The sequence below is a fragment of the Palaemon carinicauda genome, chromosome 12 (assembly GCF_036898095.1).
Source record: "Palaemon carinicauda isolate YSFRI2023 chromosome 12, ASM3689809v2, whole genome shotgun sequence".
Classification (NCBI taxonomy): domain Eukaryota; kingdom Metazoa; phylum Arthropoda; class Malacostraca; order Decapoda; family Palaemonidae; genus Palaemon; species Palaemon carinicauda.
Window position 1 is genome coordinate 133,600,459 of NC_090736.1, and position 13,578 is coordinate 133,614,036.

General features: G+C 38.8%; 1 protein-coding gene across 1 annotated transcript in view; it reads right to left on the reverse strand.

Annotated features, from left to right (window-relative positions):
• Positions 1-3,184: 3,184 nt before the first annotated feature.
• Positions 3,185-13,578, reverse strand: part of LOC137651292 (uncharacterized) — a 111,946-nt gene continuing 101,552 nt past the window's right edge. The window contains 3 exon segments of the mRNA XM_068384558.1: positions 3,185-12,474; positions 13,143-13,405; positions 13,407-13,441. Of these exon segments, the coding sequence (XP_068240659.1) occupies positions 8,186-12,474; positions 13,143-13,405; positions 13,407-13,441 (4,587 nt within the window). The 3' untranslated portion in view covers positions 3,185-8,185.

A 13,578-nucleotide genomic window follows, 5' to 3' on the forward strand; every position in this document is an offset into this window, starting at 1 on the left:
ACCCAAGGGCTCCAATAGGGAAAAATAGCCCAGTGAGGAAAGGCGCCACTAGAACAAGGGCTCAGTCATTAGCTCAGATTCTAGCGTTTTGTCTGGAATTTAATTATTATTATTATTATTATTATTATTATTATTATTATTATTATTATTATTATTATTATTATTATTATTATTATTATTATTATTATTATTATTACTTGCTAAGCTACGACCCTAGTTGGAAGAGAAAGATGCTATAAGCCCATGGGCCCCAATAGGGAAGATAGCCAAGTGAGGAAAGAAAATAAGAAAAATATTTTAAGAACAATAACATTAAAATAAATATTTCCTCTGAAAACTGTTAGGTACAAATAAAATGCTCTTTAAAAAGACATAGCCATGAAAAGAATAGTTTCTGATATATATGAATTATCAAACTGTCTAAGGAAGGCATATTTATGTAGGATGTTTAATTTGCAATTGTCTAAACAGGCCATATTTTAAGTTCCGTACAGTTTTCCCATTTATAATAGTCTATGCTTTAAAAAGGAAAGAAAATGTAATAGAAAACTTTTTTATGGGGGACAGAAGTAAATATTATTGGTATTTCTTTTTAAAAGAAATCTAATATCTTTTACGAGTATTTTTGTCGAATGAAGTTAGCTGGAATGTTTGAAATGAAGGTAAAATTTGGTTAAATCACGTTATTTAATACAGATAATCATATATTTTCCGTTCGAAAGGTTTCCCCGGCCGTAAATAAAACCGAGTAAGTTAGTGGTTGTATGTAGTTGATAGAAACAGGTTTTTAAACTTTCTCATTGTCAAAATAATTTTTCTTTATGGAGAAAATGTTCATATTTGATATATATATATATATATATATATATATATATATATATGTATGTATGTATGTATGTATGTATGTATATATGTATATATATATATATATATATATATATATATATATATATATATATATATATATATATATATATATATATATATGTATGTATGTATGTATGTATGTATATATATATATATATATATATATATATATATATATATATATATATATATATATATATATATATATATATATGTATGTATGTATATATATATATATATATATATATATATATATCAAAACTCATTTGACATACAAGCCGTGTCCTTACCTACTTACCAAAAGGGGGACTGACGCCCCCCTGCGACCCCCTTCACACTGCCGTATTCTTAATCAGCCATCATCATACATACAGGTGGCCGCTATCATACGTACACCCTGCTGAGTTCATGATGACTGTTTTCAGATGGTCTACCTAAGCAGAGTGGGAGCCTTTGTATATCAGCGGCCAGTTCCTCCAGGGTGCATATAAAATGGACATTAATTAACCTAAACGTCGCCCTCCCCCACCTAACCTACAAGCCGTGTCCTTACCTACTTACCAGAAGGGGGACTGACGCCCCCCTGCGACCCCCTTTACACTGCTGTATTCTTAATCAGCCATCATCATACATACAGGTGGCCGCTATCATACGTACACCCCACTGAGTTCATGATTTCGCTCAGGATTAGATGTTGACATTTTTATTTAAACTAGTTATAATATTAATTGATTATATATAGCTTACCTTCTGAGTCATCAGCAGCCATTGTCTGGCCTTCCATGGTCCTAGCTTGGGCATTGATTGTATATGGTCAGTCTCTAGGGGCTTTGATCGTTAACCATACGTAGCTACCATTGGTATCTAGAACTTTTTCTATTACAAAACTATAATGTGCTGTGCTATATTCCGATTAAAGTAGAGCACACTGCATAGCTGTAGTGTATTAGATCTAACATATCATTACAGCCCATTGCTTTTGCATTCATGACCATTGAATCTTTTATGCCAGTTTAGTCTTGTGGTCTCCATGGCCCTTCATTGACCAATCACCTACAAGGATCTGTAATATTTTATTTAATTCTATTGGTCAGGACATTTCATTAAAGCTAATTCTTGGTCTCGTAGTAACAGATTATTGGGTCAAGAAGTTGGTCTCAAGTAACAGATTTTTGGGTCAAACAGTTGATCTCCAAGTAACAGATTATTGGGTCAAGTAGTTGGTCTCGAAGTAACAGCTTCTTGGGTCAAGCAGTTGGTCTGCAAGTAACAGATCTTTGGGTCAAGTAGTTGGTCTCCAAGTGACAGATTATTGGCTCAAGTAGCTGGTCTCCAAGTAACATTTTTAGGGGGTCAAGTAGTTGGTCTCCAAGTAACAGATTATTGGGTTAAGTAGTTAGTCTCCAAGTAATGGATATTTGAGTCACCTTCAATTAATTCATCTTTAACCAAAGCAAACTACTTTTACACACACTCTAACCCCAAGGTTGAAGTCTTCCTTTCTGTTATATGTTTAATGGAATTTGGGCCATATGGCTTGGCATTTGGACCAGAAGACCATTTCAGCACAGAGGCGCAACAGGGGTGAAAGAATATTTGCTACAGTACACAGTGTAAGGTGCACTTAATTCACTTTGACAACCAACCAGGGTTGCCAAAAGGCAGAATTTTTGGCCTAACGACGGAAAACTAAATCTACAGAGGGTTCTCCATTGTTTAAAGTTCTGATTTCTGCTTTACTCTGGAACGGAAAATATTTCCGCATAGTTGTTAAGGTTGAAAAACTATTTTAGGTGTATAAATCTATTTTTATATTCATAATATGAAGTCTATGCTTTTATATCTGTTGATCTATATTGTATTTTGAACTAAAACTAACAAAGGTTAGAAATTGAGTATATAATATCATTAGGTTACTTTGACGGATGTTTTGTTGATTTCCGTTTCTACAGCGTCGAACGCCAGTTGGAATTTTTAGGCACATCCATTGGCAAAACTGCAACCAACCTATTTGTATTTCTTTTTTCTTTTTAATTTGATGGCTGCCTTTCCGGTCCCATTCAGCAGGAGAACCCCACTCTCTACAGGACCTCCCCTGTCGTTTCACCTTGTTCGTTCAGAGTATTTAACATTTCATATCGCGTATTGTTCATTTACTGTTAAATCGTCACTGTCAAAAGACTCATGAAATAAGAAAGTCTTCAGTTTCCTCTTGAAAGCCTTAATGTCTTCAATCATTTGAATATTTCGTGGGAGCCTATTATATCGTCTTGGGGGTGCATATTTACTGTGATATGGATGGAATGAAACAACACCCAAGAACACTAATTATCTTTATTCCATTTCATTTCACAGGATAAAATGAGAAAAATTAGTAAAATGTGCTGCATCAGGATTAGTGTTGCTTAGTGAATTGTGCCCTAGTCCAGTAGCTTTGGCAAACTGGCTCTTATGGAATCTACAGATGCCTCTCGAAATTACAACAGAGCTTACTTTCCGAAGACTTTACTAACAAGCATCTTCTCTAGGCATCTTGCTACTAGACTTTAGACCAAGTAGCTAACGAGTTCCAATTATTGTGATAAAGTTGATGTCATGCATGTTGTTCACAGGTATGGGCCATATCAGTGATTTTATCGCCAGCATAAAACGTCTATTTGTGCTAAAGGCTGTATCTCAGTTGTTTGCCTTACTTCAGAGAGCAGTCGGATACACATCATCACAGGTAGTACACTCAATATTAATAATATTCATTTCTTAATCATCTTTAACGATTCAAACGTTATCTTATGGGACAGAGGCCAATTTTTTTCCATATGGTATAAGCAAAAAATTGATCTTTAGCCTTCATGTCGAAAGCTCAAAAAGCTGATCAATACTTTAATACAATTTATTATGCAAAATAGCTCTACTGTCACTCTTAAGTCATGTCGTCAGTTGGCAACTGTAGTCTGCTGATAATAACTAACCCTGACTTTCCCAGTGGCAAAGGTTGGTTAAGTTCACTTACATGGGAGTCCGTCAACGGACTTCTGAATTTTACTGTACAATATTTTGAACAGAGCTGCCGAATTTTGGTGACGAACTTCATGCGATCTCTCGTGGCAAAATGTTAAATCATGTATTTATCCCCTCCCCCAAGAATGAAAAAAAAAGCAAAAGTAGGCTAATTATTATAATCATTCGGGAAAATGGCTGCCGGGGTAAATATGTAAATAGCTATCAGAGAGTCCCATTGTCTATACTTAGCACACACCTAAAGAATATGGGAAAATGAATGAGTGAGGCTTTGTGGATAGGGTGGGGATGTCAAGGTAGTTCATAGATAGTATATAATAATCATAACCTGTTTATTATATAAATGAGTACAGTAACCCCTTGAGGATACTCATTAATTTGGAAAACCTCTTCACCCATATTAGTTTAACGCCTACTTTGTAAAACAAACCAAAATTCCTTCTTTGCCTGATTCAGACATCATATTACAAATTATGATTGAAGAAGTCACCTCTATTGCATTGAGTCATTTTCAGGCATTACAACTGCATGATTTAGCGAATAAAAACGCACCTTCTTAATGACTTCATCGACTTTAGTTTAACCATCACCAAATCATATGTTTGAAAAATAGTCCGATATACATACATTTACTGAAATATTATGTCCTGTCAGATTCAGTCATTTTTCTTTAACTGCAAGGTGAAATATTCTTTATTCTGTTTCTTTCTGCCCTCTTTATCGTTGTGCAAAACTCGTCTCGTCTAGTGTGACTCATTGTCACCCTTTTCTTCATCAACACCACACCGTCTCTGAATCTTTAGGCTTTTAATATCCCAGTCTTTGAGGTTCCAGTTGGTAGGTGGTGGTCTAAAGGTCCACACTAGGTCTCTTATTAAATTGGAACAGTTAGGTAACTAGAGGAGCCCTTGCAGCCACAAGGCTGGCTGAACTGTACAAGGGTCAGTGCTGCCACAAGGTTGCTGGCTTGATCTGTACAAAGGCCCGTGCTAGGCCCGTGCTACTACAAGGCTACTGGCTTGATCTGTACAGGGGCCTGTGCTGTTTCCACGGGGCTGGCTTGAACTTTATAGGGGCCTGTGCTGCCACAATGCTGGCTTAATTTGTACAGGGGCCCATGCTACCACAAGGCTGGTTTGAACCGTACAGGGGACCGTACTGCCAGAAGGCTGGCTTGATCTGTACAAAGGCCCTAGCGGCCATAAGGCTGGCTTGATCTGTACAGGGGCCTGTGCTGTTTCCACGGGGCTGGCTTGAACTTTATAGGGGCCTGTGCTGCCACAATGCTGGCTTAATTTGTACAGGGGCCCATGCTACCACAAGGCTGGTTTGAACCGTACAGGGGACCGTACTGCCAGAAGGCTGGCTTGATCTGTACAAAGGCCCTAGCGGCCATAAGGCTGGCTTGATCTGTACAGGGGTCCATGCTGCCACAAGGCTGGCTTGATCTGTACAGGGGCCCGTGCTACCACAGGGGTGGCTTGAACTGTACAGGGGCTCGGGCTGCCACAAGGCTGGCTTGATCGGTACAAAGGCCCTAGCTGCCATAAGGCTGGCTTGATCTGTACAGGGGTCCATGCTGCCACAAGGCTGGCTTGATCTGAACAAGGGCCTGTGCTACCACAGGGGTGGCTTGAACTGTACAGGGACTCGGGCTGCCACAAGGCTGGCTTGATCGGTACAAAGGCCCTAGCTGCCATAAGGCTGGCTTCATCTGTACAGAGGCCTGTGTTGCCATAAGGCTGCTGGTTTGATCTCTATTTCATATGGCATGATTTCCTGTGGAATTCTAAAGGTATCCAGCTTAGTCGGACCCCAGGTCAAGAAGGGACATAGCGAGCGCAGCGTTGCCAATACTCCGGACCTGGGCACAATTCCGTCGAAAATTAATGAAAACTTTTGCTACTTTCCGAAATCTACCTTAATCCGAAGTCACCTACAGCTGAACTGAGCCTGTGGGCGCTTTAAGGCAACTTAAATAGATGAACAATAAAAAATCAAATATATCTTTGTATGTGGACGGCTCTATAAGCTAATATTTCCTCCCCCCTTTTTTTACATATTTATGAAATATATTCCGAAGGCTATTCCAAGCTGAAAAATACAAAACATTCATAAAATCTATATAATCTATATATGTACAATTACACTTGTTTATGTTGGCTCAGCCAAGATTTCCTTTTTAACTTTTCCACTAAATTATTAAGGCTATGGAGCACACAAGAGAGAGAAAGTAAGTCCATATTACCATGTTATTAAATCATCGTGCACATCCCAGTACAAAAACTTTAATACAACAATGTATATCAGACAGTGAATTGTCAAGTCAGTCCCAGCTTTGTTTAAAGTTTATCCAACAATGAAAGGCATCATGAGCTAAAATATTCACTAAAGCATAACAATCGGGAAATGATTTGACTGAAACTGCTTAAAAGGTCTCAATCGTCCTAAATGAAACATTACTCTCTCAAAAAATCAAGTCCCAGATTAACTGTAGGAGATATTACAACACCTGGATAGAAAGGAAAGATCATAAAAGGGAGGCTGGAATATCGGAGAAAATCCCGTGAGCATTGAACCCTATTAGTTAGACCAGGGATCAATAGATGGCACTGTTCCAGTGGCCAGTGAGCATGTCTTTTTGCTAAGGGTTCTTTCCTGTCTTCCTTCTATTGTCTTTGGATAAAAATATACCCATGAAGAGGCCTGCTTATGAGAGAGAGAGAGAGAGAGAGAGAGAGAGAGAGAGAGAGAGAGAGAGAGAGAGAGAGAGAGAGAATCTGGTCTAACATAAAAAGCATGAACCATAAGTCTTGCTTCATTCATGAAGAAAATAAACTAAATTTTTGCACATAAATCAACTCCTTTCTAAGGACATTGCCATTTCAGATATGACATCGTCTCACAACTTTATCAATTTGTTACAGTACTGTAAACAAACACACTACAGATTTAACAAATGCAAGACCTGGCAATTTGCAATATGTGTAAAAAAAAATGCTCAGGAAGCTTATGAACTTTAAGGCCGGGAGCACACTAGCGACTCTGTGGTGCCACAAAGCCACAGCATCGTGTGGCGGGGATGTGGTCTCCCATAGGTTTCCATTGTTTTCAAGTTTTGCCGCGCAAACTAGCGACTGTGGCAAGCGACTGTGGCTCTCTGTCGCTCATCCCCACCACAGGCGTGGCGTGGCTTTGTGGCGCCACAGTGTCGCTAGTGTGCTCCCGGCCTAAATTTCCAGTTAAACTTATCCATCCTTCGTACTAATGGTCCTCAAAAACGAAACCGTCACTATTGCCCATAAACGTATGACTATACTTTCCTCTCACGTATGGAGACATGCACCGTCCACATTTATAATTTTATCATAAATACACAAAGGGGTCCAGTGTATCGCATGAATACATATTGAACCTTACATCTAACCATGGCACTGAACACTGATTGTGTGAAAATTCAAAATAAGTCATATGGAACCCAATGCAAAACGACTCTCAAAGATTTACGTCCGAACTTAGAGAATTCGTTCTTCCAATGTTTATAGGTCTCTAATAATGTTGCATATAAAAAGTTACTTGCAGACAATTCTTCAAGCTAAGTGAAAGATAAGTAAAAAAAATGAATTTAAATTACATAAAAAACTTACATTCGAATGTCTGAAGTAAAAAATTAATGAATGTAACAAGTGCGGGTGCAGTATACTTTGTGATAAATGTTTACCACACATACTTACAAACATACATACAATTCTTCATATAGATCTTGAATAGGACGACTACATGAAATACCATGAAAGACAATATACGATTGAACATGAGATGTGTTAATGAGCTGAATAACAAAGACATTAGCAGTTATATGAACATTATAACTTAGAATAAATGGCAGAAGGTGATATAGTCTCTTTAGGAGCCCAGAGAGTTTGACTAGGCTATCTCAGTTATGTACGCACCTCGTCAGCAAAATGTACTGCCAGTCTATGTAGCTCTTTGCTAAGCTGTAGCGGTTTTCTATTCTCTCGTAGCTCCTCGTGAAGGAGATATTAATGGATTTTGATTTGCTTTACATAAAACAAGGACTTACTATACTCAATTCTTTAATGAGGTGCATTTGCACTGACTTGCAGAGGAGCCCTTTTAGCTCGGAAAAGTTTCCTGCTGCTGATTGGTTAGAATTATCTTGGCCAACCAATCAGCGAGCACGAAACTTTTCCGAGCTAAAAGGGCACCCCTGCCAGCCGGTGCAAATCTGCCTCGCTAAAAAGAATTGACTATATATAATCAGCATCACTACAGACTATTACGTAGGCGAGCTACCCGGTGTTTTGTTGGGACTATACAGACCAAGTTTGACCGCCACCTCTTTTGGTGGTTTATTAATGTTTCTCGTCGGGAATGGGTTGAACGTGATCGGCCTCGTCGGGTTATCAAGATTGACACTGGAAGATCTAGATAATTTGGAAGGTTTTGTGAAAGATTTCGTGATGCCACAGCTCTTCACACTGATCTCACTTTCAGTACTAGTGTAGCTGAACTTTGGCTGCGCGGAAGATGACGAAGAGCACCTATAAGATTTGACTGGGGACACATCTCCCATTTTTTCTTCTTTTTCATTGTCTCCAGTGGAATTGGAAGCTGCCATTACTGAGTAAAGTTCACTAGAAACTGCCTTAGATAACTGAAGAGCGGCCATGTGGTCACTACTTGAATTGTGAGAGCTTACTGAAGTGGGGCTTTTCTGGCAATCCCTCCTCTCTGACATGTCTAGGAAATCTCTGACAGTAGCGTCTCCCTCACTAACACAGTATATCCTAGAGTCCTCTAAAGACTTTTGTTTTAAGATTCTCTCAATAATCTCTGTGTTTTCTTTGACGAGTTCTTGAAGTTCTACTTCACTGTTTCTTCTCTTTCCCATCGACTTTTTCCCACCAGCTGCTTTCTTTGAGCAGTGTTTAATAAGAAAACAGAAAACATCTGGATCAAGCGTGACATCACAATCTAGGCTCAGAGATTTAACACCTCTCCACAGCCTCTGCCGAATTGCCTCTGAACTAAGGTCTCTTCCATTAAATAAGTCAGTTTCAGATTCTTCAAGGATTTTTTCATCATCCTTCTCTTCTTTGCCACTGGCCTCTATTTTATCGTCATCACGTTCAAACGACAGGCCAATGGCTATGGAGGATAATCTTCCTTCTAGGGATGTGGACAGGGATTCCCCCTCGCGAGGCGTAACAACTGGAGATGATCTTCCAAACGATGAATCCAGCGATGGAGATTTTTTACCGTTTCTCAAGGGTGATGATGATCGAGAACCTGTTTTCTTTGGGGATATATTTTCTGTATATTTATGTGTAGGTGAGGTGTTAGTCAACGAAGTGGTTAAATTCAGCATTTTCTGATCTTGTAAAGAAGCACTCACGTCTTCTAGTGTAAGTGACGTAGATGGTACATCTTCTAAATAACTCGGATTTGATGGTAAGTCGCTAAAGCGTTTAACTTCTGAAGATGGAAGGCTTTTATCAGCCTCTCCTTGTGACTGGCCATGAGTTTCAGTGAGTTTATAGGTCATTATTGCCTCCTTGATATTCTCTGAATCTGAAGAAACATCTCTTTTGGTGATACCCAGTTCAACAGATATCTGGTCTTCTTCAGAATGAGTTATGCTATCAAGTGGAAAACATGTTGGAAATTTGCAAGTTACTTTGGGCAACTCTAATGGTAAATCATTGGGGATTTTGATACTAGATAGGATTGGCTTTTCATCTTGACATACTGATAGACCATCATAACCATCACAAATTCTTGGGGCCAACATTGTTTCTCTGAAGGTAATAGACAATGGGCTTTTTTCAGAGGTTTCTTTCATTTCATGGGATAAGAATTCTTCCTTAGTTTCCCCAGGTGAGGGAATTTTTGTATCAACTTCTTTCCTTATGTATGGAAGCACTGGGTCCTTTTCATCACAAGATGTTGGAATGTTCGTTTCAGTTAACGTTTCTACGTTATCACAGGATGACAATTCTTCTGTGTTACTAAGTGGTAACTCAGTTTCAAATTCAAGTGACTCCTCAGAAGACTGTGCTCTTTGGACATCTTGAAGGAGATCTAGTGAAAAGCTACGAGGTGTTTTATCATCTTTCCCAGAAGCTGGTGATATAGCAGATTTAACACTGGCAGTTAAGAAAGAGAATGTAGGTTCTGAAACATCAGTAGATTTAATTTGTGTGTGTGATTTTGGCTCTTCTTGTATAGAAGAGTCAGGCAAAGAACAACTGCCAATGACAGACAAAGGTTTTGTGGATATTTTCATTAGTTCATTATCCAGAGATTCTTCGGTCATTGATTCCTCATCAGTAGAGAATAGCCTTTCTCTGTCAAGAAAAAGGAAACTCCCTTCGTCTATAGACAATGGCTTTTGAATCAGATCTATTACTTCTGTGGAATTTTGACTCTGATCTGTCATTTCTTTGGCCTTTTGGTATGTAGAGCCATTGGTCATATCTTCCTCTTGGGACTGCGATAGAGTTGCTAATTCATCTGTAATCTTGTCCTCAGAGGCCTTACTGAAGTAGTTTGCCACTGAGGAAAAACCATTGGCTGTAGATTTTTCTGTCTGCATTATATTTTCTGTTGAAGTTGATGTTTGTATGTTATTAGTATCAAAGGCCAGAATTGAATCAATGAATGCATCCTTATTTACATTGCTAGTGTCTTCAGTATCCTCGTGTATAATTGATGGAAAATCCTTGCAACTTTCTTCTGCCAAACCATTAGCTAATCCTTTCTCTGGAGTTATAGATTCTAGAACTTTTGTGCTGCTTTCTTTTTCATATAATACAGGCGATATATATGATTCTATGCTTGCGGATACAGAATCACTCTCCTTGGCTGGAGTATTAGAAATTCTCGTATGAGCTTCACTTGACAACAAAGAAAATTCAATGTCTGTTGGCGTGGTAGCTGTAGGTGAAATTTCTGGTATGCGCGGCAGAGTTTTTGGGGATGGAGGAGCAGAAACTTCAGGGGAATTGGGGTCTAAACATACTGAATCATTTATTGTTGATGCAAATGCAGAAAACCAGGAATCAGTTTTGCAGATGTCTTTTGAATTCCCTTTCTCCAAAACTGGTGATTTACTAGATGGAGATTCAGGCTTGATGCTTTTAAAGTTACTACGTACATAAAATGTTTCTGCTTCATTTTCTATACTTTCAGCTCTTTTGGCTTCTTGTAACTCTGTAAAAAGAGATGAAAATCGACTAGTTGAAGTGTAGGGCGCAGATAATGGCACATCTATATGACATAAGACACTACTGTCATCTTCAAGTTCTCCTTCATCCAAAGAAAACGAATGTGTTTGTCCATTAAGTGTTTGCTGGTGAATGTACTTAGATGTTTCATCATCTAATAACAAATTAGTACTTTGTGTTTTACCTTGTGGTGAGGAGTCCAACACAGTTTGTGGACTGCCAAATTCAATAGTTGGTGAGCTCTCTGCAAGTTCCTCCAAACTTGTTTTGTGGCTTTCAAGAAAGTTAAAACCATTTTCATTCTTCAAAATACTGAAAGATTGCACAAGAGGAGCTACTCCTGAATGAATTTCAAAAATATTGCTCCTTTCATCTTCAAGAGTGATCTTAGGAGATCTCGGAGGTGTACAATGGACGTCCTGAGAAGAACCAGGTAAGGTTACTGATGGTATCTTCGAAAGACACCAGACTTGTGGACTTGACTGACTTGAAGTGATCACTGGTGAGAGAGAGGGCGATTTAGTGGGCGACTTTTCTGGAGATATGAAAGGAGAGCCCCTTGGTGAAGGAGACTGAGATCGTGAAGACTGACTTTTTGATGGGGAAGCAGTAGGCGTTGGAACTACAATAAGAGAAGATTCCTTTTCGGGAATAGGTGACGGAAAACGTGGTATTGGAGAGTCAACTGGGGATTTTTCTGGAGTAACATTGTGTAACGTTGAAAATGGGTCTGAAGAGTCAATTTCTGATGATTCTAATGTATTCATGGTATTGTCTGGCTTCTCTGATTCTTCATTCATGAAACTAACATCACTTGGGAAAGGTATTCTAGCTATTATCTCAGCTGCAGTTAAACTTTTGCCAGCAAGAAGGTCCTCCAATGGTATACTAAATGTAGCCTGAGTTTCTGGACTAGGTTCATATGTCCATAAAGGAACATCGTTTGATTTCTGAATACATTCTGAAACATCTTTACTGTCTTGTGATTCACTACGCGCTGATAATATATTTACTGGTATTTCATCAAGGGATGCCACAACTGGAATGCTTTCGAGAGGTGCTTGAATAGTGGGTGCCTCTTCTACTACGTGTGTTTCCTGCAGCGTCTCTGTAACTGACGCTGAAGGTGCTACATTTCTCTGGTCTTTTTCAACTTTCTGCTGTTTATGAAGAGGCAACTGTTCCTCGGATGACTTGCTGCTCTCTAGAACTGTCTCGAGGCGGGGCGAAGTAGTGGCAGGGCGCGGTTCACTCGTTGCATCTGGTTCCAGATCACTGAGCTTGTCTTCTTCCTCGTCATCACATAACTCTGTGGAAGTACTGCTCCCGCTATCGTCATCTGAAATGAAAGGGAGGAAGGATAATGTCTTAAACAGAGACTTACTTAAATTATGTAAAACAGATGTAAATGCTAGGAAATGACTTTCAGTGAACTGTTCAACTACGAATGAAAGAGTAATACAGGTATATGTGAAATTTTCAGATTTAGACATACTAAAAATATTTACTTTCTGAGGAGTTTAAGGGATATTTCTAAAATTTATCTATTTAAAAAATCTGTAATATAATTACATTTGGATGAATGAAATGGATAATTTTAAGATTTTAGGATGATTAAATACAAGCTTAATTCACTGATGAGCAAATATGAAATTTATAAAATTCTAAGATGAAACAAATTCTACGTATCTTTATTCATACATGAGTCAAATGAACAGTCATCTAATTCTGTGACTTAGCATATACTGAATATTTACACGTTCCTAAATTTGGCATGTTAAAAATAAATAACTAGTTTTCTATTACTGTCCCAAGAAGGGACTAAACAGCTCATGCATCTTTCATGGAAATAAAAAGAAAACGAGGACATTTACATTTCCACAGATATATGCTACGTAGATTGGTAAAATTACTCGCTGACCTTATTTACATATTCCAAGCTGGAAAAGAGATTTCCACTTAGATATGCTCTATGTATTACCAAGTGGTAAGACTAGAATCTCCTACCCTTCTCATCTGGAACTCCCAGAGTGCCTGTGGAGAATGTGGGTCCTTCCAGAAGTTTCACGCCAGATGGAAGAGACGCTCTTCTGTCCCTTCTCGGGGTATCTTTCCAGTGCAAGGTTTCGACTTTAGAGGGCCCATCAGAGGTGCTTGAAGGCTGTTTCAGGTTCTGGCTGGGTACGGAAGGCACACCACCACCTGGAGCAGAGGGTGGAGGGGTGGCAGAAACCAGTGGCTGTTTTGGCTGGCTTGGCTGAAGATTTTTTTTTGGTCCAAAGAGGTTCACTAAGTTTTCTCTCTGCCTGGAAAACAACGGTAAGGAAAATTAGGAATCTTTTTTAACTGATTGTCCTACAGTCAACTAGATTAGGTTAAAGTTCTCTTGCTTAAGGGTACACTCAGGCATATTTTCTATGTTTTCCTATTTCATTACCTCACA